General features: G+C 41.6%; 1 protein-coding gene across 22 annotated transcripts in view; it reads left to right on the top strand.

Annotated features, from left to right (window-relative positions):
* Window positions 1-14,370, top strand: part of LOC100767704 (prune homolog 2 with BCH domain) — a 254,057-nt gene that overhangs the window by 193,705 nt on the left and 45,982 nt on the right. For all 22 annotated transcript variants that reach the window (XR_004769034.1, XR_004769035.1, XR_004769032.1 and 19 more), the window contains one exon: window positions 13,801-13,883. Coding sequence is in view for 16 of the 22 variants with exons in the window: in XM_035441939.1 (XP_035297830.1) it covers window positions 13,801-13,883 (83 nt within the window). In the remaining 6 variants the exon portion in view is untranslated. The remainder of the gene's footprint in view (window positions 1-13,800; window positions 13,884-14,370) is intronic.

The following is a 14,370-nucleotide window of genomic DNA, read 5'->3' as shown; positions in this document are numbered from 1 at the left end:
TTATAGGTATTCACCACCATGTACCATTTGTAGAAATTCCTTAAGAATTTTATTACTTTCAAATTCCTTCATATTTTCCCAAATGCTTGTGTTTTAAAAACTTAGACAAAGAAAAATAAATTCCCTCCTCCTCTATACCTAACCCATATAGACATTCACAATTGATGGTATATTTTATCCTAGACACACACACCTGAAAATGTGTGTAGTGAATTTTATGTAAATAGTATCACTCAAAGCATGCCACCTTATTAACTTGAATTTTAATTATACATATCTTAAATACCATTACACACCAATATACTTAGAATTTTACTATAATGAATGTCATGTTATATTTCATTACTTTCTTATTGATGGTCATTTAGATTAGCCTTTAACATTTTTTTGTATTTGATTTTTTTATTCATTTATTTAGCTCAAATAAAGTCATACACAATTGTGATACAGAATACAGTATGTTCACAATGGCATGGCTAAATTAAACCAATTAACATGTTATATCACACATATTCATCATTTTTGTTTTGAGAACACTTAAAGTATACTATCTCACAACTTTTGTTATCAACCATACTTATCATGCTCTCAGTAGACCTCAAGACTTCAGAGAGTCCATGCCTCTTGTCCAACTGCAGTTTTATATCCTTAAACCAATCGTTTCCCCATTGTTAAAAGACCCACATTGAAGCCTAATAGCCACAATTCTGCTCTCTGTTCCCATAAGTTCATCATTTCTAGGTTATACATAAAATTGAAATTGTGTGACATTTGTCTTCCAGTGTGTCACTTATTTTTTTTTGGCAAGCATATAACTTTACTAGTTACTAAAGATGAAATCAAATTTGCATGCACAGTTGAGCACTCACTGAAACACCTTGGATTCATCACATATTTGAGTTTCAATTAGCTTATATATATATTTATATTTATATAAAAAGAGCAATAATTGCAATATGTTATGCATCAATAGCAGCAACAGCTTTTCCAGGTTCTGCAGTCAGCCTTTACCATTTTTTTAAACAAAATAATTTTTTTCATTTCCTAAAATAAAATATTTCAGTGGACAATTTCCTTTAGTAACTGAATGAGCAGCTAGTGGTCAAGGTCCAGGGCAAAATGGTGCAGTATTGTTTAATCTCAGAGAGAGAGAGAGAGAGAGAGAGAGAGAGAGAGAGAGAGAGAGATGACAAGAGGCTCTCAATAGCCTCGAAGTTTCCCTGAAAGTCTCTCTGAAAATGTAACCCCAGGATACTAAACTCAACCATCACGTGCATAGAAGACCACAGAGGAGGAGCAGAGGAGTTACTGAGTGGTATTACCTGGCTGGAAGGAATGGGGTATAGCTTCCTGTCCCTCCAAAGCTGAGTGAGTAGTGTGTTCACCCTGAATGAAGACCTGGACCCCTTCCACAGCCTGACAGGACTGCCCTTCCAGTTGCTTAGACAATGAGTTTATGGGTCTACCCTTGTCTTGCCTGGACAATTAGGAAAATGTTTAGAATTTGTATCATTGTCAAGTTCACGCTGCTCACAGACCGTTTTTGTTTTGTGTTTTAATGTTACACATCTTTCTATATGTGTTCATATATATATTCATGACCATTCATAGAGTGGCAGGTCAAAACCTGTCACACTGAACTGTTTGATAAATATAGCCCAAAACAGCACCCCAATTTACACTCCTTATCAGAACACAGACACATTTAGGAGTGCTACTTGCACCAATATTAAAGCTTCACACTTTCAAAAAATAATGCATCCAACTTCAAGAAAGCAAAATGCTTTTCTATCTCTTTCACTCTGGGACAGATGTTGGCAAACACATCCCAATCCAGGTCATATTTAGCCTACCACCTGTGCTTTTCCTGGTGGGAGGGGGAAAGATTTGGCAGAGGTTGAACTCAGAGCCCTGCAACACCCACTGAGCTCCACCCTGGCCCCTGGAACACAGCATACCCATTCACTTGCACACCATCTGTAGATGCTTTGTGTTCATTGGCAGAGCTGACATGCAAACTGAACACACTTAGAACCTGGCTCTTTACAGGAAAAAATCTCTGCTGTGCCCTGCTCTGGAGCAGGCAGTCTTAGGTCTTTTATCACACCCTTGGGTCAGCATATAAAACTGCTGTCCAGCACACTGACAAGCCACAGGTTCTTCTGGAAGAGATATTTTGACCTTTGTCTCTGTTTCAGATCTGACTGCTTATTTCCTTATATATAGGACAGCAGTTGAAAATGCATTTGTGTGTATTACTGTTGCTATTATTTCTGGTGCCATATCATCTCGGGCATCTCAGTATTCTCACACCCGTGAAATACAGGGAGAGAAAACAAAGCCATGATGATATGGGGTGAAGGAAAACCCCCTCTGAGTGTGTTTCCTTTGGCCACTAGCAGGGCTGGGAGTAGGCTGTGGACTGCTCTTTGATGCCAAGGGGTGCTGAGCTAGTTAAGTAGGGTGCAGAGGATACAGGAGCCTGGGCTGAAGCCCTAGGAGGTTCTGCTTCTGCTTGAGCATCCAGCAAAGGCTGTTGTCTTGGGAATTAACGACAAGACTCTTTTCTATCTCCTCCTAAGACCTCCATTTTTCCTTACCTAAACCTCATCCCACTTGCTTTCATGTCCTGGAGGAGCTTTTATTGCTGGGGAGGGTGATAAATGCCTCCGGATGAACTTTATCTAGTGCACTCTAAGTCATCACTTGCTTGTGAAACACATCTGAGTCACCAAATATTCCCAAATCACATTTTGAACAAAAGTCATGTAATAATGATAGTAACAACAACATCAACAATAAGTAATTGTTATTTGAGAGAGCCTGGCGTAGTGGTCCTAGTAGATAGTTTGGGAGTTCTAGGCCAAACTATGCTACACAGCTATCTGAAAAAAAATAAAAGTTGTTGGTTCTACGTACTAAATTCTAGTCTTCATCTATGCTATATGTCTTGTTTACATCCCTCTTAATCTTCCCACCTGTAAATATTTATTTTTGTTCAATAGCTCTTCGTCTCTACCATGAATGGGCCCTATGCTCTACACTGGAATATCTGTCCTCCAGGATTTCTGGCTTCATTTATAGTACAGGAGGAGACAGGCAAGTTTCAAATCAGAAACCAAAGGAATGTCACAAGACTGCATCTGAGGTCAGCACAGGGTTTTATGGGACACGACCACATCTGAGTTGAGGGTCACATCCAGTGTGAGCTGTAGTAGACTAGCAGGGCTTACAGGCTAAGTGAGTAGAGGAGCCTGAGGAAGGCTGAGACACAAAGACCTCCTGAGACTGCTCTGGAGCCAGGACTCTGTTACTGAGACATCTAGAGTGAAAAAGGACTCCAGAAAGTAGCATCAAGGTTGAGACCAACGAGTGTGTTCAGTTAGCAATCTGGAGGAAATAAGCAGTCAGATCTGAAACAGAGACAAAGGTCAAAATATCTCTTCCAGAAGAACCTGTGGCTTGTCAGTGTGTTAGTTTCTGTTCAAGTGCTTTCTGTCGCTGTGATAAATATCATAACCAAAAGCAGATTTCAGGCCACAGCTTATCACTGAGGGAAGTCAGGCCAGAAACACGATGTGGAAACTGTGGAGAAACACTACTTACTAGCTTGCTGTCTTATACAGTGCCCCCCTCCCCAGCCCACCTGCCTAGGGATTGGTGCCTCCCACAGTGGGCTGTGGGAGTCAAGACAATCCCTCACAGATATGACCACAGGTCAATCTGATCTACGCAATCTCTTAGTTGGGACTCCCTCAGATGACTCTAGGCTACATCAAGTTGACAGCTGAAGCTGAAAACTACTAGGACAACTACCTTTCTCAATACTGTGACCAAATACTTGGCAAGCAGCAATATAAGTAAGGAAAGAAGAGTAGAGTTTGGCTGTTCTAAGCGGATAAAGTCCATCATGGCTAGGAAGGCATGGCAGCAGGAGCATGATGCTTCTGGTCATACTGAATCATAAAGACATAGAAAAAGCATGTGCTTTGCTCCCTTCCCCCCACCCCCATTTGAGTTGGGATTCTTTCATCAGCTAAACTTCCCTGGAAATGCCCTCACAGTTATGCTCAAAGATTTGTATCCCAGAAATTTCTGTATCCAAGTCAAGTTGACAAGACAAAACATCACAGCCAGTGGGAATGAGAGAAGCAAGATGAATCTGTAGGGCTGTATGGCAGACTGGATTGGAAATACAGGATCTAAGGAAGAATGATTTCTGGATTTGGGTACCCAAGGGATGTGTGGCCATGATCACAGCAAGGAAACTGTATCAGCCAGTTAGTGCCATGCAGTAAATTATACCCAATGTTAGCCGTTTAAGACAACAGATATGTATTTCCCCCCAGTTTTTGTGTGGTGGGAATTCAAGAATAGAATAGCTAGGTAGTTCTGACTTGGGCTTTATGTAAAGAGGCTGCCAGGACATCTGAAGTGGGAGGGGCTTCTGGGCTTGCTCCAGATTTTTGACAGAAGTTCTTCCATTCTGGGTTTTCACCCATTTAATTTTGGTGCAGGGGATCTGTCAAGAGCCAGGGCTTGGCCCGGCTTTGGTGGTGCATGCCTTTAATCCCAGCAGTCAGGAGGCAGATGCAGGCGGATCTCTGTGAGTTTGAGGCCAGCCTGGTCCCCAGAGCGAGTGCCAGGATAGGCTCCAAAGCTACACAGAGAAACCCTGTCTCGAAAAAAAAATAGTACAAGTATGCTTTTGGGCTGGAGAGATGGCTCAGTGGTTAAGAGCACTGACTGCTCTTCCAACGGTCCTGAGTTCAATTCCCAGCAATCACATGGTGGCTCATAACCATATGTAATCAGATTTGGTGCCCTCTTCTGGCCTGCAGGTATACATGCAGGCTGAACACTCTACACATAATAAATAAATCTTAAACAAAAAAAGGGGGGCAGGGCTCTACCACCAAGCTCCTGTCCTCTTAACTGGGTTTTTATAGGAAGTCAAGTTCCTTGACACCTGGACCTTTCTGCACCACTGCTTATGCATCCTTACAGCGTAGCACCCAGTTCCCCGGTGCCAACCCAGACTCCGTGATTCAAGTGAGACCAAAAGGAAATCATAGGCCTTTAAGTACATATTGAATCTTAGAACTTGGGCATTGTCATTTCCTCTTACCCTGTTCCTCAAATGCAAATCACTAAAATCACTCCACATTGAAAGAGGGGGAGCTAGTTAAGCTCTGCCTTTTAAATGGAATATCTAAGAAATTGTGGACTTTTTTAAAACCTTCCACAGATGAAGTATACTGTAGATGATTTGTACACATGGCAGATTCCCTCTTGTACATGTTGAGTCTGAGATGTCTGAGTAAGTTTCCTTGTGAACTGTAAAATCACTCTACAAATCTGCCCCTGCTCAAAGTACTGGGCTGTGGTCTAATTTAACCTTGCTTTTAGAGGGGTGGGACACTGACACAGGGACTCATTACATAAATGAGACTGGTCTGGAATTTTGTAGACCAGGTTGACCTCAAATTCACAATTATCCTGCCTCAGCCTCCCGAGCGCTAAGGATACAGGCATGTTCATTGTGCCCAGTACCCATCTGATTTAAACTTTGAATTTATGTGCACATGTGGCTGTCTGTGAATGCATGTGTGTGTGTGTGTGTGTGTGTGTATTCACATAAGTGTTCATGGCAGTAGGCGAGCCAGCATGGAGCTTGAGAAGTTGCTAAGAACTTACATCTGATGCTTAAGCACCAGACAAACAGTGAGAGCACTAACTGGGAGTGGCTTCTGAAACCTCAAAGCCCCACCCCAATGACACACCTCTTCCAACAAACCTGCACCTCCTAATCTTTCCCCAAAGTTCTGCCAACTAGAGACCAGCATTTCAGTATATGAGACTACTGTGGTCCTTCTGATTCAAACCACTACACAACCTCAGCATCCTTCCTCAGGAGCCACCCACCTTGTTTCTTGACTTTTTGCACCTTCACAGTTTTGCAGTTTGACCTCAAGTAAGGAGAGCCTTGTGTTCCTGTCCTGTGAGAATCACAGGTGTGATGCTGTAGGGTGAATGCTCACTTAGTCTCTATTGCTGTTCCCTTCTTTTTTTGTTCCTCCTCCTGTCTTCCTCTCCCCTGGCTTACAGTTGGCTAGGACTCTACATCCTGCCTGGCTATGGAGATTGCATGTGGGGGATAGATTCATAGGGGATTGTTGCCCAGAGCTCATTTAAGGGCTGGACCTTGGCGTCCTGCTGTGTACTTTCTTCTTGGTGAAGGGGAGTGTGAAACCTGCAGCAGGCCATCCTGCCTCTTGCTCTGAACAATTTAATAAGAGCTCTGGGGTTCACCAAGTGACATGTACAGCTCTTAAATCTTGCAGCCACTTTATCAGACAAAAATCTTAAATTGGCACTCCTCTAACCACTGAACTATTATTATGTACCCAACAAAGAACAGTGAATACTCCAGGGAAGCTTTTGTTTGTTTTTCTTTTTATCTCGTTTCTGGAGAAAGCAATTTTATCAAACGTGTATCTTTGCTGATTAGAAGGAAATCTGGGGAGTTTTAGAAACTGCGACCTAAAGAAAACTTCTATTTATGTAACTGTTTCCCGAAGGTATATCAGCATAATCAAACAGTAATTTAACAATCGCTAAATCCAGCTTGACCCACTGCATTGTTCCTTGCGAGGCTGTGTTTTTTAGTTGCCAAATTTTAGCAGTGGATATTCTGGGAAAGGGGTGCCACCCGCTGCTGGGTGAACATGCCTGTCAGGAAACATTACATCTAGCAGTGTTGTCTGTGTGTGCCAAGTGTCGTTGGTTCACTGCTCATTTCTTATTAAAAAGAACCTGGTTTCTACAGAGGGTGTTCACACATGCACACACACACACACACACACACACACACACACACACACACACACACACACACACACACACACGCACGCTCATTCTGGGAACTGTGAAATGTAGAAAGGATTTAATTTCGACCCTATATTATGTGTGAAAGGTTGCCTCCCACTGTGTGATGCAAGGAGTGCCACACTACTGTAATTGGCCCCTCTTTACTTAGGAGCATAAACACCAGGAGTATACTATCTATCAACCTACTCAGATCCATTCTTAAACAGAATTCCAAATATGTCACTACTCTCCATTTGGTGACATTCAGATGATTAGAGAGCATACCGAGTTAATGTCAAGAGCTTTAAAGCACACAGCAACAGGGTTCTACTTCTTGTGGGAGTTTCACTCTTAGCTAATCCAGCCCGTCTTACTTTCTAATATCTGAAATCAAGATCACTTTCCTTGTGAACTCTTTTAAGCTGTTTTCACAAGTTGTGACAAGTAGGCTTTACTGTGTGATCACTTACAAGTGTTTCTCAGTCTCTAAAAGATAGTTTTTTGGTTGATTTTTACATGTATGGCCTATAGTTAAAAAAAACAGCCCAATACTGACCTTAGGTGTATTTGGTTTGGCATCCTATGGGCTGAGTTTGAAAACATGTATGTTCTTACTGAATGCAGACTTTCCCTTTAGGAAAGCTATTGTTATAGCCTCCAGATCTCCTGTGTTCTGACCTATTTCTTTTTAAATTAATAGATCTCTAAGATATATATTCAAGTTTTTTTCTATGAAATTTGCTGTATATTTCAGTTGATATTGCATTTGTGTTTTATATATTATGAGGTTCTATTGTTAAATTGTTTATTAGTTCTAGATTATCTCTACTAGTACTAAATAATAGCCTTTTTTACCTTGATATTGTTTTTCTGCTTAACAGTGTGTTCAGTTGATGTTAATACCATGCCCAGCATGCCTGACTCTTGAACTTTTTTTTCTATTTTGAGCCAAGGTCTTGGCTATGTAATATTGGCTGGTCTGAAACTCCATATGTAGACCAGCCTAGCCCTTAACTCCCAGAGATTCACCTGCCTCTGCCTCTGCCTCCTGAATGCTGGGATGAAAGGTATGTGCCATATTACCCGCTAGACACTTCTTTTTAAGCAGCATGTCTCTCAGGGTTTAAGTGACATTATATGCTCAGCTTGATCTCAGTGGTTCAACACAATAGTTGAAAAATTATTCTTTAACCATCGCAGTCTCTTTCACACTCTTTCAAAGTACTTGTATTGCTACTTTCTTTCCCATTTATTAAGTCTCTTGGCAATAATTCATACATAATGCCCCATTAGTGTAGTTAATCTTGTTTTTTTGTTTTGTTTTGTTTTGTTTGTTTATTTGTTTGTTTGGTTTTTTTTTTTGTGTGTGTGTGTGTGTATGTGTGTTCCAGAGGATCTCCCCATTGACTTTTTCCTAAGAGGATTTCCAATGACTCCTAGTCAGTGTTCAAGTGACTTTACACTTAATTCTTCTGGTACTCCAGGTCATATGTCTTCTTTGATACTAAGTGGAATTTAAATTTTAATTTCTTGGTTTGGGTTTCACCTGTCATTTAGGTCATAGAAATGAGGACATGCTTAACGTGTGACTGGTACTTTGGTTCTTAGAGGCTGCTGTTCATCTTCTATCAAAGACACCTATCCCACTAATCTTTCCATGGCCAGAGAATGGAGGCTTCCTCATCTGTTTTTATTAGAGGAAATCTTTCCAGAGCCTTCTGTAGCATGCTGGGTCTATGACTTTCTCCAAGCACTGGGAGGCCTAGGCTGGCCTGTGTCTAGTCTAGAAATTTTACCCACTCATTGACTTTTTAGTAACTTCATTATGATACCTGGGAATTTCTCTTGGCAGAGCTTAAGCTTGGAAATGTTTCATTGTTGTCTAGATATTCAATTTCATATGGTAGTACTTATGTTTACAGTAGGGTAGACGCACTTCATCTCCAAGACATTCTATATGGACAGTACACTTTTTTTCTATTCATCTGTACCAATGATAATATTAATTTATCAATTAGGTACTGTAAGTGGTTAAAATAAACTAATAAAATGAGCCGGGCATTGGTGGCGGTGGTGCACTCCTTTAATCCCAGCACTCAGGAGGCAGAGGCAGGTGGATCTTTGTGAGTTCGAGACCAGCCTGGTCTACAAGAACTAGTTCCAAGACAGCCTCCAAAGCAATACAGAGAAACCCTATCTTGAAACAAAACAAAACAAAACAAAAAAACTAATAAAATAAAGAAATTGTAGCAATGATATAACAATTTTTTAGGTTATGAATTGTTTCTTTCTGGAATTTTCCATTTAATATTTTCATACTAGAATTGTGTATGTTAACAGAAGCCACAGAAGCTGTAGCTTCTGTGGGTTGAGAAGGCTCATATACAGGCCATTACACCCTTCTAGACATAGCTAAGACTTTCTAATATCTCTTCTTACTTAGCAACGACAGAAAGCCACAGAAAGAGAGACCAAAGGTCTCTAAATTGAAGTTAAAAGCACTATTTTACTTAATCACATGACTAATTTATTCTAAGCAATTTAAGTGTCTAAGTATACTACTGATATGAACATTCATTTCAAAATAATTTTGCTTGAATCAAACACCAATTTAAAGAAAAATATTAAGTAAATTGAGTGAATTGAGTAAATATGAAGCAATAGATGATGACAATAAAAACCATAAAGGTGATATTTTGATGCTTCAGCTTATGGAATACTTGAGAAAGCCTTTGATACCTTTCCAAATTTATGTCTTCACTTTAAAAAACGCACTCTTATGCTTTCACATCCCAGGCAAGATGTGTATTATAAACACAAGACTGTGTTGGGAATGTACAAATGACATATCCCAATTAGCAAATAACATTCAGACCACAGTGTGAGTCAGATATTCCCTCTGCAGGAATAAAGTTTGCTGTGTCATCAGAATGGGTAGGTGAGGGCGTGGTCTCAAAGCAAAACAGGACAGAAAACCATGTCTTGTTCATGCACCCACTGGGCTTTAGCTCATCGCTGACACCAGAGATCTAGCCAGGTGGAACCGTCACAACCACCAAGGCAGGAAGGATGACACCACCACATACTCATGTTCCTAAGTCTTCTCATTAGTTACAGCAAGTCACATGGTCACCTAATACCCAATGTCACTCAAAAGATTAAGAGTTGGGAACAAGTGATGCCATTATTCTATCCCGTAAAGAAACCACAGAACAGCCATGAAGCATCCTCTAGGTGGAGACATGTAGCCAGCTCACTCCTCACACTTCTGCCACCTACTTTTCTTTAGGCCACTTCTTGTCTGCAGATGTTTGTGCTGCTAAGCCATGCCTGGGTCTCTCCTAGACTTGCTTCTGGGCTTTCATGGCTTAGATTTCCCTTATAGCCTCTGAATACCCATGGGCTTGCCAGAGTTCTTGCCTCCAAACACCCCTGGTGCATGGCCTCCAGCTTTTTCCTTCTCCGATTCCTATCTGCTTGGCTTTCCAGCACGTTTGTCACAGGTCTCCACTTTGTGCTAGGGACAGTTGCTGGAGCTCAGGCTCCGTTCAGTAACACTGGTGATCGGGGAGGCATGCTAGGATCTGCAGATTGGTGCAGCTGTGAAATTACCTCTTACCTGGATTCATACACAATTCGTAGGAATCTTAGCTACATTTTGTCCAAACATGTTCAACCCATACTTCAGTTAAACCACTGCTTTTGATGTTGTTTCTTAAATGTAAGGATACCTTAAACTCAGACAATGCCTCTTTCATTTGCAGAGGGTTTCGGGTGTATTGTGTTTATTCTCCATAGTCTGTGGTGTTAGATATTTATTAATCTCTGTTTCAAACCCTTAGAACTTGGCAGCCAGTTTTCTCAGCCAGTCAGTTCATCAAGTGGTTAAGGGACCACAACTCAGAACCCTGACCTCATAGCCAAAACTTCTGCAGTTGCCTCACTGAATTGCCGGTGACTCACAGAATTCATAAAACCCACAAAATGTAGGTTGGTACTTTTCGTCACATTTAAAACCCCCATACCTATCTTAAGGCTGAAGCCTGCACTTTTATGTGTGCTGTCAAGTGAGTGTTTTTGCATCTTCCTTGGGCTCAGTGAGATGATCACTAGGAATGTGAAGCTTTATTTATTCATTGAAGGTTGACTCTTGGACAGAAGGATAGAGAAACTGTGTGTGTGTGTGTTTAGGGTGCTTCTGTCTAGCACGCATTTATAGGGTATTTACTTGCCCGGGTACTGGAGATACAGTAGTGAACAGGATAGATTTGATTGAAGCTTCACATAGAGAAAGCACTTAGCCTGCATAGCAAATTTCGCTATAGTGATGATAGATGCAGTTTTTTCTGTCATCACTCTATTGAAGAACTGCCATGTTCTCCTGCTATTGGTGAGGAAACGGAAACAAATACTGACATAACATGCTTTGCAGCACACAGTAAGTCATTATTTTAGTTTGCTTTGTTTTTAAGTCTTTTTGTTTTTGTTTTGTTCTTTTGTTATTGAGACTGGGTTTTGTGTTCACATCCTGGCCCCAGCCACCTTATGTAGCTGAAGCTGGCATTGGACCTCTTGACTCTACCTCCCAAGTACTGAGATAACAGTCATGTGCCACCACACCCAGCTTGATCTAAGTGTTGAGGCTAACTGCTCTTAGCAGCATTTTTCTGTATGACAGGTATAGAGACTTAATGTTAAGGAGAACCACACAGACAACTTGAGCCAACAAGGTCGGTGTGTGTGTGTGTGTGTGTGTGTGTGTGTGTGTGTGTGTGTGTGTGTGTGTATTTTATATATAACAAACTGTGCCATCTTGATAAATCAGGAATCTATCCCTTTGAGTCTCAGCATTTCCAAAACCAGAGCCTCAGGGCCAGAGAGAGGGCTTGGAGGTTAAGCAGAAGGACTAGAGTTTGGATTCCGGCACCCATGCAAAAAGCTTCGCTATCCCACACACCTGTTACTCTCACACTTCTGGGGGTATACAGGAGGATTGTGAGGCTTTCTAATTACCAGACTTGCGGAAAAACATGAGCTCCAGGTTCAGTGAGAAACCCCGTCTGAGCGGAACAAGGGAGAGCTTGCGTGCGTGTGTAACTAGAGATTGAATTCAGGGTCTTGCACATACCTGACAGGAGCTGCACTACTAAACTACACCTCCAGCTTTGTTCACTGTCTCTCAGCTCTGGTGCAGGATCAGTTTTCAAGAACACACAGAGTCAAAGCCACAGATGCTGTACAGAGACACGCCCTATGTTAGTCAGCTTCCCGTTGCTGACAGAACAGTTGAGTGATCTACTTGAAAAGAGGAAGGAATTCTATTTGACTGATTATATCAGAAGTTTCAGTCTATGATTGCTTGGCCATGCTGCTTTGGAGCCTGTGGTGAAGAAGAATATCATGGCAGCAGGAAGTTACAGAGCACAGCCATGGCAGCTGGGAAGCAGAGAGACTTGAGGCAGTATCCCAGTCGTCCCTTCAAGAGTGCATTCCCAATGATATACCTTCCTTCTAGTAGGCCTGTCCCCTAAAGATTCTATATCTTCCAGGAGTGCCACAGGCTAGGGACCAAGCCTTTAGCCTTGGACCTTAGAGAATGTTAACAATTCCTGCTGCTGTGTTTTAGAAGCGTCTGTGGAAATAGTGGTGAAGACATGGGTACTTCTCTCCAGGGACGTAGCTACAGAGCTGGGTGGAGCACTGTACATTGCAGCTCCATCTCCTTCTCCACGGGAAAGAGGTTAAGTGTTCTTGTCCACTATATTCTCAGCACACAGTAGGTTGTCAATACATATTTGTCAAATAAACAAAGCCAGTACAGTTATCACCAGAGGCATAGGACTTATTTTGTCACCTCAGTGCTTTGTTGACAACAGTGGACTTAACCTGACTCCTATGGAAGTTGTTCAAACTCCAAATGTTTGGAAGACCCAGGCTGGCATGGAGAAATGGCTCTTTAAGAGAGGGATAGAGGAAGGAAATAAATTTAGACCTTGAATATAATGTTAGCCTATTTAAACTTAGATTCCTGCTTACATCTGAAGATTTACCATAAAGGATTAAAATTTCATGGCCATCAACAGGAAGAAATGTATAGGACCATGATATGTGAGCATTTATTGGACAAGGGCCAGAGAATAAAAACAAGAAGAATTCAGTCTACAGTCACCAGCTTCCTAGAAGGACATGCAAATTTGTCAAGGTTTCCTCTACTTTCCTGTTTCCTCAGCCTTTGTTTTACCCAGGAGGGTGATATAAATGGGACTGGGCTCAGCTCTGAGCAGAGACAAGAGATAGTTAATGAGGATAATCATCTTTACCAACACATAGCCACGGGAAATCTTTAAATATTCAAAGGTGGGTAGGAAAGTGTCGGTCCATGTCTGCTCATGGAGTTAGTTGTTTTACTCTCATTGCTTGTCCTGAAACAACTGAGTACAGTAGGCTGCATAGCCCTAATCTATAAGCCTATAAAGTGGGGCCAGTGGAGTACCTTATCCTTGGCCTGTACAGCTGAGATACTAGGCCCACATTTATAGAGGGGAGGGGTGGACACTCAGATATGTCTCCTGTAAAGCTTGTCTGTTGCCTCTCATGTCAAAAAACATTTATGTTCAATGTCCCTTGCCATCAATTGGCTTTTTGCATTTTTCTCTTCCTGAAGTCTTACTGGATTTGTTTTTTGCTTGTGGGAGCACGAAGAAGTGACTGTTGTACACAGTCAAACTGCTATTCATGGTGTGGATGAAACCAGCTTTTGTGGTTCTCATTCACAGAAACTGCATTTGGGGCCACTTAACAACAGGCTCTGCACACGTTTTCTTACATCAAGTCAGCTAGAACATCTATCCTCCCTTCTCTGTTCATCGATTTTAAGGACAGTAAAGCCCTGTGTGGTTCTTTAATGCTTGTTCTTTTGCTTCCTTTCAGGTTCCCGTCGTCAGAGGATGTGGGAATGGATGTCCCCTTCGAGGAGGGAGTGCTGAGTCCCAGTGCTGCAGACATGAGGCCTGGTGAGAGAAACAGCTGCTCATTTCCTCATGGCAGTCTATGTGTAGACATCAATATTCAGCGAGAGGGCAGCTTCTCCTGCATCCAACTTGTGATTTCAGTAATAGAAGTAAAGATGGGGAAAAAATGTGTGAGAGAAAGGTGTCAGGCTCAGAGCTGACTCAAGTGTTCAAACTCACAGTTATGAGCCACATCAAGTAACTCCTGGGCCTGCCCTTACCTGCCAGTGTTCTCAGTGCCTATAGTTGGCTATTGTATATTACAATGCCAAATTCTAGATTGTGACTATGTTCAATAACTGAACACCATTGTATGAATGATTAATATGGAAAATAGGATATCAAGAATGCTTTGTGTCCTGACTATAAAAAGCCAATGGGGAGCTGAAGGTGTAGCCAAGTAGTAGACTGTTTATTTGGCATACACAGGGCCCACTTTGAAACCGAGGATCACATAAAAAAAACAAAAACAAAAAATTACCTTACTTTA

Source organism: Cricetulus griseus, chromosome 3, assembly GCF_003668045.3.
Source record: "Cricetulus griseus strain 17A/GY chromosome 3, alternate assembly CriGri-PICRH-1.0, whole genome shotgun sequence".
Taxonomy (NCBI): Eukaryota; Metazoa; Chordata; class Mammalia; order Rodentia; family Cricetidae; genus Cricetulus; species Cricetulus griseus.
The sequence above is the reverse complement of the archived record's forward strand: the minus strand, read 5'-3'. Positions and strand labels throughout refer to the sequence as shown.